The sequence below is a fragment of the Ranitomeya variabilis genome, chromosome 4, assembly GCF_051348905.1.
Source record: "Ranitomeya variabilis isolate aRanVar5 chromosome 4, aRanVar5.hap1, whole genome shotgun sequence".
Classification (NCBI taxonomy): domain Eukaryota; kingdom Metazoa; phylum Chordata; class Amphibia; order Anura; family Dendrobatidae; genus Ranitomeya; species Ranitomeya variabilis.
In genome coordinates, this window is record NC_135235.1 from 634,130,000 (window position 1) to 634,145,976 (window position 15,977).

Here is a 15,977-nt window from a genome sequence, read left to right on the forward strand (position 1 = left end):
CGGTGTGGCGTGCGCATCATGACAGCAGGAAAGCACTGACCATTGCCATCTGTACGATGTGCACGGTCATCTTTTCGTACCACACCTTGGACTTTCTCAAAGCACTGTACAGTAGGAGGAGTTGATCAGAGAGATCAACGCCCCAATGTTTTTGTTGTACCCCAATACACAGTCCGGTTTGCAGAGCTGTGTAGTGGTACCTTGTACAGAGCTGAGGGTGCTGCCATCAGCGTGTATGGTGGTCAAGAGAAGGACATCCCTCTTGTCTTTGTACTTGACCACCAGTAGGTGGTCGCTACATTGGGCTCTGCTGTCACCCCTTCTGAACATCTGCCCAAGTAGAATTTTCGGGAGGCCTCTCTGTTTTTTGCGGACAGTAACGCAGGCTGCGGTACCTTGTGCAGAGAGGGATCTGAAGAGTGGGATGCTGGAATAAAAGTTATCGGTGTAGAGGTGATAATCTTTATCTAGCAGCGGGTGAATATGCCTCCTCCACTGAATAGAGCTATTGGGACGAACGTGACGGGTAGGACATTTTTTGTGTGAATATGGTGCTTTGTGTGTACTTTATTTATAACTGTATGTGTATGTGTGGGGGGATAGTGATTGGTGCAAACTTGTCTGAAAATAAAAAACTAAAATGAAAAAAGCTAAATAGGGAGAAAAAAATGCCTGTGAAAAGAAAAGTCTAAAACAGCAGGCACTAGCTCTGATAAGTGAATTACCGTATATACTCGAGTATAAGCTGAGATTTTCAGCCCAAATTTATGGGCTGAAAGTGCCCCTCTCGGCTTATACTCGAGTCACGGTCGGCGGGTGAGGGGGAGAGGGCTCTGAGGCATACTTACCTGCTTCCAGGGCTCCTGGCGCTGTCCCTGCAGTCCCACGGTCTCCGGGTGCCGCAGCTCTTCCCCTGTTCAGCGGTCACGTGGGACCGCTCATTAGAGAAATGAATATGGACTCCACTCCCATAGGGGTGGAGCCGCATATTCATTCCTCTAATGACGGTAACAATGACCGCTGATAGAGGAAGAGGCTGCGGCACCGAAGACCAGCTTTCCGGGGGAAGGAGCGGGACGCCGGGAGCAGGTAAGTATTACATATTCACCTGTCCGCGTTCCACACGCCGGGCGCCGCTCCATCTTCCCGGCGTCTCTCCGCACTGACTGTGCAGTTCAGAGGGCCCGATGACGCATATAGTGTGCGCGCCGCACTCTGCCTGATCAGTCAGTGCAGAGAGATGCTTTGACGGGACGCTGAGGAGCTGCAAGCAAGAGAGGTATGTCATTTTTTTTTATTGCAGCAGCAGCAATGGTACAGCTTTCTATGGTACATCTATGGGGCAATAATGAACGGTGCAGAGCACTATATGGCACAGCTTTCTATGGTACATCTATGGGGCAATAATGAACGGTACAGAGCACTATATGGCACAGCTATGGGGCAATAATGAACGGTGCAGAGCACTATATGGCAGAGCTATGGGGCAATAATGAACGGTGCAGAGCACTATATGGCACAGCTATGGGGAAATAATGAACAGTGCAGAGCACTATATGGCACAGCTATGGGGCAATAATGAACGGTGCAGAGCACTATATGGTACAGCTATGGGGCAATAATGAACGGTACAGAGCACTATATGGCACAGCTTTCTATGGTACAGCTATGGGGCAATAATGAATGGTGCAGAGCACTATATGGCACAGCTATGGGGCAATAATGAACGGTGCAGAGCACTATATGGCACAGCTTTCTATGGTACAGCTATGGGGCAATAATGAACGGTGCAGAGCAATATATGGCACAGCTATGGGGCAATAATGAACGGTACAGAGCACTATATGGCACAGCTTTCTATGGTACAGCTATGGGGCAATAATTAACGGTGTAGAGCACTATATGGCACAGCTTTCTATGGTACAGCTATGGGGCAATAATGAACGGTGCAGAGCACTATATGGCACAGCTATGGGGCAATAATGAACGGTGCAGAGCACTATATAGCACAGCTATGGGGCAATAATGAACGGTGCAGAGCACTATATGGCACAGCTATGGGGCAATAATGAACGGTACAGAGCACTACATGGCACAGCTATGGGGCAATAATGAACGGTGCAGAGCACTATATGACACAGCTATGGGGCAATAATGAATGGTGCAGATCACTATATGCAACAGCTTTCTATGGTACAGCTATGGGGCAATAATGAACGGTGCAGAGCACTATATGGCACAGCTTTCTATGGTACAGCTATGGGGCAATAATGAACGGTGCAGAGCACTATATGGCACAGCTTTCTATGGTACAGCTATGGGGCAATAATGAACGGTGCAGAGCACTATATGGCACAGCTATGGGGCAATAATGAACGGTGCAGAGCACTATATGGCACAGCTATGGGTGTTGTGAATTTGGATTCTGGGCTCCCCCGGTGGCCGCTTGTGGAATTGGACTTGTCATCCTCTTTCCTGTTTCACCTGGTTCCATCAGTAGTGGGTGTCGCTATTTAAGCTCATTTCTCTGGTGGTTTCTTGCCGGTCAACAATGTTATCTGATGCCTCTCAGTGCTTGTTCCTGCTTCTAGACTACTACTAGATAAGTTGGACTTTTGTCCATGTTTTGTTTTGCCTATTTGTTCCAGTTCACAGCTGAAGTTTTGTTACTGTGTCTGGAAAGCTCTCGTTGATCAGGGATTGCTACTCTGGCGTTATGAGTTAATGCCAGAGTTTAAGGTAATCTCTGGATGGTGTTTTGTTAGTGTTTTTCTGCTGACCATGAAAGTATACTATCTGTCTTCTGCTATCTAGTAAGCGGACCTCAAATTTGCTAAGACTATTTTCCTGCTGCGTTTGTTGTTTCATCTGAACTCACCGTCATTATATGTGGGGGGCTACTGTCTTCTTTGGAATATTTCTCTAGAGGTGAGCCAGGTCTTATATTTCCCTCTGCTAGCTATTTAGGTCTTAGGCCAGAGCTGGGCATCTAGCGATAAATAGGAAATGCTACCTGGCTATTTCTAGTTGCGCGGCAGGCTTAGTTCATGGTCAGTATAGTTCCATCTTCCGAGAGCTTGTCCCTCTATAGGCTTGCTATGATCTCTGCCTGCAGAGATCATGACAGTTTGACCGGCCAATAAAGTGTTAAAGACCCAGGTTGAGAAAGGAGAGTTATAAGAAGTCTGCTGGAATATTTTTTTTTTTTTTTTTTTTTCTCCAGTCTGCCTTGCTGCAGTCTTTTTTTCTCTCTCTCCTCCTAATCTCTGTATGGCTCTGTGTGCACCTGACAATAATGGATCTCCAGAGTGTAACTGCGGGTTTGAATAATCTCATCACGAAAGTACAAAATTTACAAGATTTTGTGGTACATGCTCCGGTATCTGAGCCGAGAATTCCTTTGCCGGAGTTCTTCACAGGGAATAGAGCTAGCTTCCAGAATTTCCGAAATAATTGTAAGCTTTATTTGTCCCTGAAGTCTCGTTCAGCTGGAGACCCTGCTCAGCAGGTTAGGATTGTGATTTCCTTGCTCAGGGGTGACCCTCAAGATTGGGCCTTCTCATTGCCAGCAGGGGATCCTGCGTTACGCGATGTGGATGCGTTTTTTCTGGCCTTGGGCTTGCTTTATGAGGAACCTCATTTGGAACTTCAGGCAGAAAAAACTTTGATGGCACTATCTCAGGGGCAAGACGAAGCTGAAGTTTTCTGCCAAAAATTCCGTAAATGGTCTGTGCTTACTCAGTGGAATGAGTGCGCCTTGGCGGCAACTTTCAGAGAAGGTCTCTCTGATGCCGTTAAGGATGTTATGGTGGGGTTCCCTGTGCCTGCAGGTCTGAATGAGTCCATGACAATGGCTATTCAGATTGATAGGCGTCTGCGGGAGCGCAAACCGGTGCACCATCTGGCGGTGTCTATGGAAAAGACGCCAGAAAGTATGCAGTGTGATAGAATTCTGTCCAGGAGCGAGCGACAGAATTTTAGACGGAAGAATGGATTGTGTTTCTATTGTGGGGATTCTACTCATGTTATATCAGCATGCTCTAGGCGTACAAAGAAGCTTGATAAGTCTGTTTCCATTGGCACCATTCAGTCTAAGTTTATTTTGTCTGTAACCCTGATTTGCTCTTTGTCATCCATTGCCACGGACGCCTATGTTGACTCTGGCGCCGCTCTGAGTCTTATGGATTGGTCCTTTGCCAATCGTTGTGGTTTTGATTTAGAGCCTTTGGAGACTCTTATTCCTCTGAAGGGGATTGACTCCACCCCATTGGCTAATAATAAGATCACTGTTAAGTATCAATACCCATTGCCATTGCTTACTGATTTGTTTGCTCGTATAGAGGGTGCTAAGTGGTTCTCTAAAATTGATCTTCGTGGGGCGTATAATTTGGTGCGGATCAGGCAGGGGGATGAGTGGAAGACCGCATTTAATACGCCCGAGGGCCACTTTGAGTATTTGGTCATGCCTTTTGGTCTTTCTAATGCCCCTTCAGTTTTCCAGTCTTTTATGCATGATATTTTCCGCGATTTTCTGGATAAATTTATGATAATATATCTGGATGATATTCTGATTTTTTCTGATGACTGGGACTCTCATGTCCAGCAGGTCAGGAGAGTTTTTCAGGTTCTGCGGTCTAATTCTTTATGTGTGAAGGGGTCTAAGTGCGTTTTTGGGGTCCAGAAAATTTCCTTTTTGGGGTATATTTTTTCTCCCTCTTCCATTGAGATGGATCCCGTCAAGGTGCAAGCTATTTGTGACTGGACTCAGCCCTCCTCTCTTAAGGGTCTTCAGAGATTTTTGGGCTTTGCCAACTTTTACCGCCGATTTATTGCTGGTTTTTCGGATGTCGTTAAACCACTGACTGATTTGACCAGACAAGGCGCTGATGTTGCTAATTGGTCCCCTCATGCTGTAGAGGCCTTTCAGGAGCTTAAGCGCCGTTTTGCCTCTGCCCCTGTGTTGCGTCAGCCTGATGTGAATCTGCCTTTTCAGGTTGAGGTTGACGCTTCGGAGATCGGAGCTGGGGCAGTGTTGTCGCAGAAAGGTTCCGACTGCTCCGTCATTAGGCCTTGTGCCTTCTTTTCTCGCAAATTTTCGCCCGCAGAGCGGAATTATGATGTTGGGAATCGGGAGCTTTTGGCCATGAAGTGGGCGTTTGAGGAGTGGCGCCATTGGCTCGAGGGGGCTAGGCATCAGGTGGTGGTATTGACTGACCACAAAAATTTGATTTATCTTGAGACTGCCAGACGCCTGAATCCTAGACAGGCGCGCTGGTCTTTATTTTTTTCTCGCTTTAATTTTGTGGTGTCATACCTACCGGGTTCTAAGAATGTTAAGGCAGATGCCCTTTCTAGGAGTTTTGACCCGGACTCTCCTGGTAATTCTGAACCCACAGGTATCCTTAGGGAGGGAGTAATTTTGTCGGCCGTTTCTCCTGATCTGCGGCGGTCCTTGCAAGAGTTTCAGGCGGATAGACCGGATCGTTGTCCGCCTGATAGACTGTTTGTTCCGGATGATTGGACCAGCAGAGTCATCTCTGAGGTACATTCTTCTGCATTGGCAGGTCATCCCGGAATTTTTGGTACCAGGGATTTGGTGGCAAGATCCTTCTGGTGGCCTTCCCTGTCACGAGATGTGCGAGTCTTTGTGCAGTCATGTGACGTTTGTGCTCGGGCCAAGTCTTGTAGTTCTCGGGCTAGCGGACTGCTGTTGCCCTTGCCTATTCCTAAGAGGCCTTGGACACACATCTCGATGGATTTTATTTCAGATCTGCCTGTTTCCCAGAAGATGTCTGTCATCTGGGTGGTCTGTGACCGTTTCTCTAAAATGGTCCATTTGGTTCCTCTGCCCAAGTTGCCTTCTTCTTCTGAGTTGGTTCCTCTGTTTTTTCAGAATGTTGTCCGATTGCACGGTATTCCTGAGAATATTGTTTCTGACAGAGGTACCCAATTTGTGTCTAGATTTTGGCGGGCATTCTGTGCTAGGATGGGCATAGATTTGTCTTTTTCATCTGCTTTTCACCCTCAGACTAATGGCCAGACCGAGCGGACTAATCAGACCCTTGAGACATATCTGAGGTGTTTTGTCTCTGCTGACCAGGATGATTGGGTTGCTTTTTTGCCATTGGCAGAGTTCGCCCTCAATAATCGGGCCAGCTCTTCCACCTTGGTGTCCCCGTTTTTCTGTAATTCGGGGTTTCACCCTCGATTTTCCTCCGGTCAGGTGGAATCCTCGGATTGTCCTGGAGTGGATGCGGTGGTGGAGAGATTGCATCACATCTGGGGGCAGGTTATGGACAATTTGAAGTTGTCCCAGGAGAAGACTCAGCGTTTTGCCAACCGTCATCGTCGTGTTGGTTCTCGGCTTTGTGTTGGAGATTTAGTGTGGTTGTCTTCTCGTTTTGTCCCTATGAGGGTCTCTTCTCCTAAGTTTAAACCTCGGTTCATCGGCCCTTATAGAATATTGGAGATTCTTAATCCTGTTTCTTTCCGTTTGGACCTCCCTGCGTCCTTTTCCATTCATAACGTTTTTCATCGGTCGTTATTGCGCAGGTATGAGGTACCTGTTGTACCTTCAGTTGAGCCTCCTGCTCCGGTGTTGGTTGAGGGTGAGTTGGAGTACGTTGTGGAGAAAATTTTGGACTCTCGTGTTTCCAGACGGAAACTCCAGTATCTGGTCAACTGGAAGGGTTACGGCCAGGAGGATAATTCTTGGGTCAATGCATCTGATGTTCATGCTTCTGATCTTGTTCGTGCCTTCCATAGGGCTCATCCTGGTCGCCCTGGTGGATCTGGTGAGGGTTCGGTGCCCCCTCCTTGAGGGGGGGGTACTGTTGTGAATTTGGATTCTGGGCTCCCCCGGTGGCCGCTTGTGGAATTGGACTTGTCATCCTCTTTCCTGTTTCACCTGGTTCCATCAGTAGTGGGTGTCGCTATTTAAGCTCATTTCTCTGGTGGTTTCTTGCCGGTCAACAATGTTATCTGATGCCTCTCAGTGCTTGTTCCTGCTTCTAGACTACTACTAGATAAGTTGGACTTTTGTCCATGTTTTGTTTTGCCTATTTGTTCCAGTTCACAGCTGAAGTTTTGTTACTGTGTCTGGAAAGCTCTCGTTGATCAGGGATTGCTACTCTGGCGTTATGAGTTAATGCCAGAGTTTAAGGTAATCTCTGGATGGTGTTTTGTTAGTGTTTTTCTGCTGACCATGAAAGTATACTATCTGTCTTCTGCTATCTAGTAAGCGGACCTCAAATTTGCTAAGACTATTTTCCTGCTGCGTTTGTTGTTTCATCTGAACTCACCGTCATTATATGTGGGGGGCTACTGTCTTCTTTGGAATATTTCTCTAGAGGTGAGCCAGGTCTTATATTTCCCTCTGCTAGCTATTTAGGTCTTAGGCCAGAGCTGGGCATCTAGCGATAAATAGGAAATGCTACCTGGCTATTTCTAGTTGCGCGGCAGGCTTAGTTCATGGTCAGTATAGTTCCATCTTCCGAGAGCTTGTCCCTCTATAGGCTTGCTATGATCTCTGCCTGCAGAGATCATGACATATGGGGCAATAATGAACGGCGCAGAGCACTATATGGCACAGCTTTCTATGGTACAGCTATGGGGCAATAATGAACGGTGCAGAGCACTATATGGCACAGCTATGGGGCCATAATGAACGGTATGGAGCATCTATGGGGCCATAATGAACGGTGCAGAGCATTCTATATGGCACAGCTTTATGTGGAGCATCTATAGGGCCATAATGAACGGTATGGAGCATCTATTTTTATTTTTGAAATTCACCGGTAGCTGCTGCATTTTCCACTCTAGACTTATACTCGAGTCAATAAGTTTTCCCATTTTTTTGTGGCAAAATTAGGGGGGTCGGCTTATACTCGGGTCGGCTTATACTCGAGTATATACGGGTATGTCACTTATCAAAGATCGGCGGCTGCTGGATATACGCAAGGGGGTGTGGTGCAAGGGGGGTGAAAAATAAAACACGGAAAACAGCAGGCCCTAGCTCTGATAAATGAACTGCATCACTTATCAAAGATCAGAGGCTGCTGGATGTGCGCATAGGGATGTGGTGCAAAGGGGGTGAAAAAAAACAGAAAACAGCAGGCATGAGCTCTGATAAGTGAACTGCATCACTTTTCAAAGTTCGGCGACTGCAGGATGTGCATACGGAGTTGACACAAGGGGGGCGATAAAGAAAAGCGAGCACGAGTGTTGATCGGTGAACTGCGTCACCAATCAACGCTCGGCGGCTGCTAACTGTGCACATAGAGGTGGCGCAAAGGGCGTTTAAGGGGGAAAAAAGAGGGGGAAAGGGAAAGGGGGATGGGGGATTGGGGTGGATGAAGAGAGGTCGGGCAGGGATTGGGGATCAACAATTACGGTTGTAGTCTCTCCTTTCTTTTTTTTTCTTCTTCTTTCTTTAGCAGGAATTGTGGTGTCACAGGCTACTGTGGCACCACAACTCACAGCACAGCAGGAGATCCAGCAGTGTGACCGCTCTGCAGGAATCCTGATCTAGTGTGAGGATTCCTGCAGAATGGTCACAGACAGGTCCCAGAATGGTCACACTGCTGCTGTGACCTGTCATTGGTGGGATCAGTGATCCCATTGATCCCACCAATCGGAGGTGGCCCTGATGACGCCGGAGTTGCTAGGCACCGGCCTATGATCGGAGCTCACAGCTTTGATCCTAGGCAGGTCACCAGCAGGGCACAGCGTGGTCACACCGCTGCTGTGCCCTGTGATTTGCGCCATAGATGATCAAATTGATAGCGCCAATCAGCAGCTGCAGGCCATACTTGGCCTGTCCTAGGCACCGGCTCTTACAGCACCAATTCTAGGCCGGCACCGGCAGGGCACAGCGCGGTAACACCGCCGCTGTGCCCTGCAATTGGCGAGATCAATGTAATCGTCGATCGCGCCAATCCGAGGGGTTTTGGGCGATGCCTGGCATTGCCAGGCACCGTCATAGGATCAAGTACATCGGTACTCGATCCTAGCCTGGGACCTCACTGTTTCAGCTAATCTGATTGGCTGAAACAATGAGAAAGGCTGTGATTGGCTGTTCAGAATTGAACAGCCAATCACAGCGATTGGGAGGCCGGATGGGGGAGGACACAGCCCCAGATGCCGACACCATCTTCCTCCAGGTAAGAGGGCGTCAGAATTTTAATGCGGTCACCACGACTTAAGTCGCAGTGTCCCATTAAAGGGCATGACGTACTATTCCGTTCATGCGAAGTAGAGCCCGGGTCACATGGACGGAATAGTATGTCCAATGGTAGAAAGGGGTTAAGCTCAAATGGGGCCTCCTGACTCCTCACTGCAACACAGTTTTATCCAAAATGAACATTGGAAACGCGATTATTTACCAATCTTTAAACTGAATTTTTACGACTGAGGAAAAATGCTTGGGAAACAGAACACAAACCCGAATGTTGCTATATTCATGCCGAATTTGACATAGGTGAATGTTTTCTGAACAAGTTCGCTGATCAATATTCTTAATAAACCAGCCTGGAACGTTTTACTTAAACCACTACCTGTGCCAACTCAAGCGCAACCAAGTGAGCGGAAACGTAACACTTCTCACATCAACTGCTCATTGAAGAACAATCAGCACTCAGATAACACACAGATCTTAATTGAAAATACAAAAGGAATATTGGGGCCCTTCTGGATTTGTACACAGGTACGGTTTTGGAAAACAAAGTTGTACAATGATGTTCTCATTTTATAGTTATACAAACTGACATGAATTAAAAATTTCAACCATTAATACTCACAACATTTATTGATCATCATAAAAATGTGTTCGCTTAATTGTACCGTTTGCTATGATTATACAAATTATGCCATGTTTATTATAATTGTTTTTTGTCTTTATTTTATCTTACAATGTACTGGCATTATAAGACCAGTATATATGTACCAGTACATGTAAAGAAGAATGTTATTGAGGTTTTTAGGCTGAGAAAATTCTCTTGTACATAGCCGTGAAGCCTGTAGCTGGTAATGTTTCTGCCTTACACATCTGAGCTCACCGACACTAAGATGCTTCATAATATGCTTCGAGACATCCATTGTGCACAGTGACCTGTGATAGCTCTTTACTCACAGTCCTGTCTATCTCCTCTGCAGCAGTTCAGAAACGTGTTCTGGATGCAGGGGAGAAACATTTGTACAAAATACTGTTAAAAAAAAAACAACTGAAAAGTAGCAAACTTTTTGTCTGACTTTTTGGCATTTTCACGCCAGTCTAAGGGAGGTCCGCCAAAGCGGGTGAAGTATGAACGAGGCTTGCTGGTGCCCGCCAAATTAATTACTAGGGGCATAACTTACACCCATCAGAAATGTTGCTCCAATCCGTTCTTTACTTTTCTAGCAAGGCGCACAGAGGCGCGCACCACTGAGGAGAAGTACTGTGTGTACGTCTGAATCAATTCAGTATTACTTACTCCACTACCCTCCTTCATCAAAGACTGGAGTGCACAGTGCCAATCTTGAGGAGATTGTCTAGTACTTTTTCTTTTCTTTTCTTTTTTACTATGGGCCTAGAAACTTAATAAGCAGGTACTTGCTAACAGAAACAATTCCCTGACCATTGTACTTGACGCTGGGTTAGAGGGGTCACCGACTGCTCCTGCCGGCGATTCAGCTTCTCCACGTCAGCGAGCAGCTCTTCTTCTTCCGGGCTGCTCTGTTGACAATGGATGACTTCCGATATCATGGTGATTGACAGACGGCTTCAAGCAGTTAAACTATCAATCAGCATAACATCAGCAATCATCTCCCATCAACAGAACAGAGTGGACGAGAATCTGAATCACCAGTATGAGTGGTCTGTGACCAGTCTGTTTCAGTAGAAATCAGTAGCAGGCACAAAAGGCAGGTAGGAAGCAACTACCTGAGTGATAGTTCTTAGCACATTGTAAAAAAAAAATAGAATCTAAAGTTACTTTACAGGCCAGTGACTGATTAGAACCTGTGACTTCTCTGCATTTAGTGGTCACTACTCACCTGTGCGGTTATCTGTAGGAATCTCTTTACATTGCTCATCACCCCTCACATATGTCTCTGTAGTATTAATATGGGGCAGATCTTCACCCTGAAACAAAGATTGTAAAAGTCACTGGCAGATGGAGACATTTGAGAAGATCCAGACAACATCTAATGTCTATGATCATCTTTACCCTGTCATCTCCACCAGATATAAAACATGCACTGAATGGCCACATTACTAGAGACACCCATCTAGTAACACGCAGGATCTTCTTTGCCCTTTAGAACCTCAGATATTAATCGCGTCATAGATTGCACAAGGTGCTGAGATTGTTCCCCAAGAATACTGGCCCGTGCCAACAGGATATGTTCTCGTAGTTTCCACAATGCTCTGAACAACCAATTCTACCTTGTCCCAGAGATGCTTTATAGGGTTAAGATGTGAGGACTGTGAAGGTGAAAAACAAGGAAAACTCACTGTCATATTCCTGGTGTAAAGGAATGGAAGATCCGGGAACTTCATGAAGAGAATTGATGTATGACATAATATATCCTGCAGCATCACAAATATACCTTTCTTACAGGACATTGATGAATAGTACTGTAACTATATGGTGTGAGGCAGTGACCCCTGGTACAGCTAGGGGGCGCTGTATGTGGTCTGCAGAATGTGCATGGAAGCGTAGTGAGGCCATGAGGGCATGGCTGTAATTAGAATAGTGAAGCAGTGACTGATTAAAAAGCCCTGTAGTAGTGGGGGAGGTGTCAGTGTGTTCTTGGAAGCAGACAGGGCAGTTGTCCGCAGAGCTCTCTCTGTGTGGAGCAACACAGAGGCTAAAGGAACCAGAGAGACTGACACCCTGCGTCTTGGGCTGTCTTATGTGTACCCGGCTGCACTCCAGAGGATAAAGAGTGCAGTTTGCTGTGTGAGTACAGAGAATTGTTACTGGCGTGCGGTCACCCAGGGAAACTGGACAGAGAGAAGTTCGGCCTGTGTATTGACTTCATCATATAGCCATGCACTATTAATGGACTGTATGAAGAAGCTGTGTACTATATTGACTGTGTGAAGTAACACAATAAAAGAACGTTTTGTTTCAACTTGCTTGGGTCACTGCCGTTTCACTGTGTATGGTCCTACCGCTGCATCACATATGGTGGAGAATGAGGGCAATGTGAACTGAGGCATACCCGAAGCGTTCTGCATGTCAGTGATTAAGCCTGCAAAGCTACAGTTTAAGGCTGCTTTCACACATCAGGTTTTTTGTTTCAGGCGAATTCCGGCTCTTCCGCCAAAAAACGGAATTGAAAACCGGCTTTTCCCCCGTTGAATATTATTGGCGCCGGATAGCCCAGCGTTCCTTCCGGTTTGATGCCGGATCCGGCGGCGAGTCGATTCCGGCGTCTGGGAAAAACGTCTACTGTAACGTTTTTTGTCTCCGGCGAAAAAGCCGGAAAGTCCGGATCCGGCCTTTCCGGCTTTTTGCAACAATGCATCTCAATGGACGCCGGAAAGTGCCGGATCCTGAAAAAGTCGGATCCGGCGGCCGTATCCGGCTTTTTACACTGAGCATGCTCCAAAACCTATGGTCAGCCCCCTGGACTATATATAAAGCAGGGCCATGAGGCCTTCATCCATTTCCAGCCAAAAAGCAGAAGAGCCAACACCCTGCCAAGACGGAAGGAGCCAGAAACCTGCCAGAGAGCCTGCCAGAGAGCCAAGAGCCTGCCACAGAGCCGAGAGCCTGCCACAGAGCTGAGAGCCTGCCACAGAGCCGAGAGCCTGCCACAGAGCCGAGAGCCTGCCACAGAGCCGAGAGCCTGCCACAGAGCCGAGAGCCTGCCACACAGCCGAGAGCCTGCCACACAGCCGAGAGCCTGCCACACAGCCGAGAGCCTGCCACACAGCTGAGAGCCTGCCACAGAGCTGAGAGCCTGCCACACAGCTGAGAGCCTGCCACAGCCTGCCACAGAGCCGAGAGCCTGCCACAGAGCGGAGAGCCTGCCACAGAGCCGAGAGCCTGCCACAGAGCCGAGAGCCTGCCACAGAGCCGAGAGCCTGCCACAGAGCCGAGAGCCTGCCACAGAGCTGAGAGCCTGCCACAGAGCCGAGAGCCTGCCACACAGCTGAGAGCCTGCCACAGAGCTGAGAGCCTGCCAGAGAGCTGAGAGCCTGCCACAGAGCTGAGAGCCTGCCACACAGCTGAGAGCCTGCCATAGAGCCGAGAGCCTGCCAAAGAGCTGAGAGCCTGCCACAGAGCTGAGAGCCTGCCACAGAGCTGAGAGCCAGCCACAGAGCCTGCCACAGAGCTGAGAGCTTGCCACAGCCTGCCACAGAGCTGAGAGCCATGTCTTCGGGGAGCCCTCCTCATCGTCATCAACGCACAGAGGTAAATATGAACATAAGTTCTCTTGCTCCATCGTTGTTGAGTGTGTGTGAGTGTGTGTGTATCTATAATGTATTTTTTAATCTTTCATCGTAGGAAGCTGATGAAGCTGACTCCCCAGTAGAAGAGGTGCTCTCCGAAGAAGAGGGAAGGGGTGGAGAAACACACGGAGAGGGCTCACAATTGGTATGTATCTGTCATGTATTGCGGAAACACACCCTACACTACACACAAAACATAACACAAGATACAACACAAGATACAACAAAACACATAGAAACTGATACTTTCAAACCTCACACAACACATACAAAACATATAGATCACATGGCACACAGCACATAGAATGGCTACCAATAAGCACATAATTTTTTTCATTTTGCTTCTAGAGTTCGGAATCTGGTGCCCAAGCAAGAGGTCCTTCCAGTGGCTCCCAGGGTCGTCGGCGTAATTCTCGTGGCGGCCGGCGTCGTGTAGGTTTTTTATTTTTGGGGGGAGGTTAGCAATGTTTCAAATTTGGTGTTAATTTTCTTTCCCCCTTTTCGAACAGGTTTCACAGCGTGCTCAAGATTCGGACGGTGAGGAGGTCGGCCTTGATATTGACCTCCTCATCGATCTTGTCAGAGACAGGCAGCCGTTGTGGAACATGGGTGACCACCGCCATGCTGATCTCTCAGTGACTCGTCGACTCTGGGAGCAAATCTGCCGCGAACTGATACCGAGGTGGGAGGACCTTGATGATCGGGCCCAGATTAAAGAACGTAAGTATCCTCAGTTCAGTTTTGGTGATGCATTCCAAAATGCTGTTTCTAAACAATTGTCTTTCTCCTTTAAACAGGTGAGCGGATTGTGAAAAGGTGGCAGTCGATCAGGGATCGCTTTAAGAAGGAGTTCAACAAAGAGATGCGGGCCCCGAGTGGATCTGGAGGACGCAAAAGCACGTACAAATATGCAAGGGCCCTGTTGTTCCTCAGGTCAACGATGGTCACCCGAAGGTAAATATTACCCACCACATGTTTTACATGTCTAAACCTCTTTTGCTCTTTCAGCCAGGTCCGTGCAATGACAGTATACTAATATTTTGTTTTTCACTTTTCTTCCACAGAACCGTCGGGAGCACTCGGGAGCCTGCAGCACAGTTGAACCCTTCTGGTCGCCACCGAGGGACACTTTGACAGTGAGGAACCCTCTGCACCTTCCCACTCTGCACCTTCCCACTCTACTGATCCCTCTGTTCCATCCACGAGTGCTGGAGCATCCTGGCCGGTTCCATTGCATGTAGCTGCTGGTGAGGACATATCGTTTCCTGTACCCCACCCCTCTGCTGCAGCCACCTCTAGTACACCTGTAGCATCGGGGCGGTTTCGACAGAGGGGTCAGGTACAAAGTTATGCTCCCGAGTTCTTGCACCTGATTCGCATCGTTCCAGAACTGTCTGAAAGTTTTGTCCGAGCAAATGGCTGCAGGTTTCAATTTCATAAATAAAAGTATACTCGAGATGCATACACTTCTGGTAACGATGCGTTCAGAGGCAAGACAGTCACCGAACAACACTTTTTTCCAGTCGGTACTTGAGCAAATGGAGACGCTATCTGCTTCTCAGCAGATGCAAGTAATGGAATCCTGCCAGTCCACTCTAGCGCTCATTGCCTGAAGAGCAGATACTCTTGCCACCCATGCTTCAACTGCCCCCCCTTCCTCCACTGTCCATCACTACAGCCACTACCATCCTCCTGACCCGTACCGCCAACCAGACCGTGACCCATCCCACCAACATCACCCACATCGTGCCCCGTCCCAAAATACCCAACACTTCCAGCGTTTCCGTGCCCCTTCCCACCCCTCACAATACCAGCCTCACGCCCGTGCCCCTCCCCACCAGTCACTCTACCAACCTCACGCCCGTGCCCCTTCCCACCAGCCACACTACCAGCCTCCAACCCGTGCCCCTTCCCACCCATATGATGATCCCGACCCTTACAACTTCCCATCTACTTCATCCTCGCCTCCTCTCCCTGCCCACTTCCAACAGCCTCTATCACCCTCTTCCCAACCCTCTTCTCCACCCATCACTCCTTCTGCCTCCCAATCCTCCCAAAACATAACCTACACCCCTCCATCCTACCAAATTCCTAACCCCAATCCCACTTTCCTGTCCACCCGCCTAATTGCTTTCTCCACTCCTTCACCACTACCTATTGATCCTTCCCCACCACCAACCCATTCCTCTCTGCACACTCCCACTGTCGAAGTGTCCCTATCCGACAGCCCCTCCAACAGTATCTCCACCCCGACGTATGAAAACCTTTAGTTACCTGTATGTTTTTTTGGTTGTTTAATAATGTTAATAAAACTTTTTGGATTAAAACTCTCTTGTATTTATTCATTAGGGACAATTACAATTACACTTTTGTTAAGCAAGGTTTATTGGTAACAGATAAAGTACTTTGAGTACAACCCAAACAGATGCAAATCTTGGTTAAAAATTAAAAACAAACAGGTACCCAACATTGCTAAAAGGTAAACCCAAAGAGGTACACAACATGGGTAAAAGGTAAAAAACAAACAGGTACCCAA

At 47.8% G+C, this 15,977-nt stretch overlaps 1 protein-coding gene across 1 annotated transcript in view; it reads right to left on the reverse strand.

Moving 5' to 3' along the window:
• LOC143767247 (uncharacterized) overlaps nt 1-15,977 on the reverse strand; it is a 54,868-nt gene that overhangs the window by 18,794 nt on the left and 20,097 nt on the right. Inside the window, exon 6 of the mRNA XM_077255444.1 lies at nt 11,032-11,119. Coding sequence (XP_077111559.1) covers nt 11,032-11,119 — 88 coding nt within the window. The remainder of the gene's footprint in view (nt 1-11,031; nt 11,120-15,977) is intronic.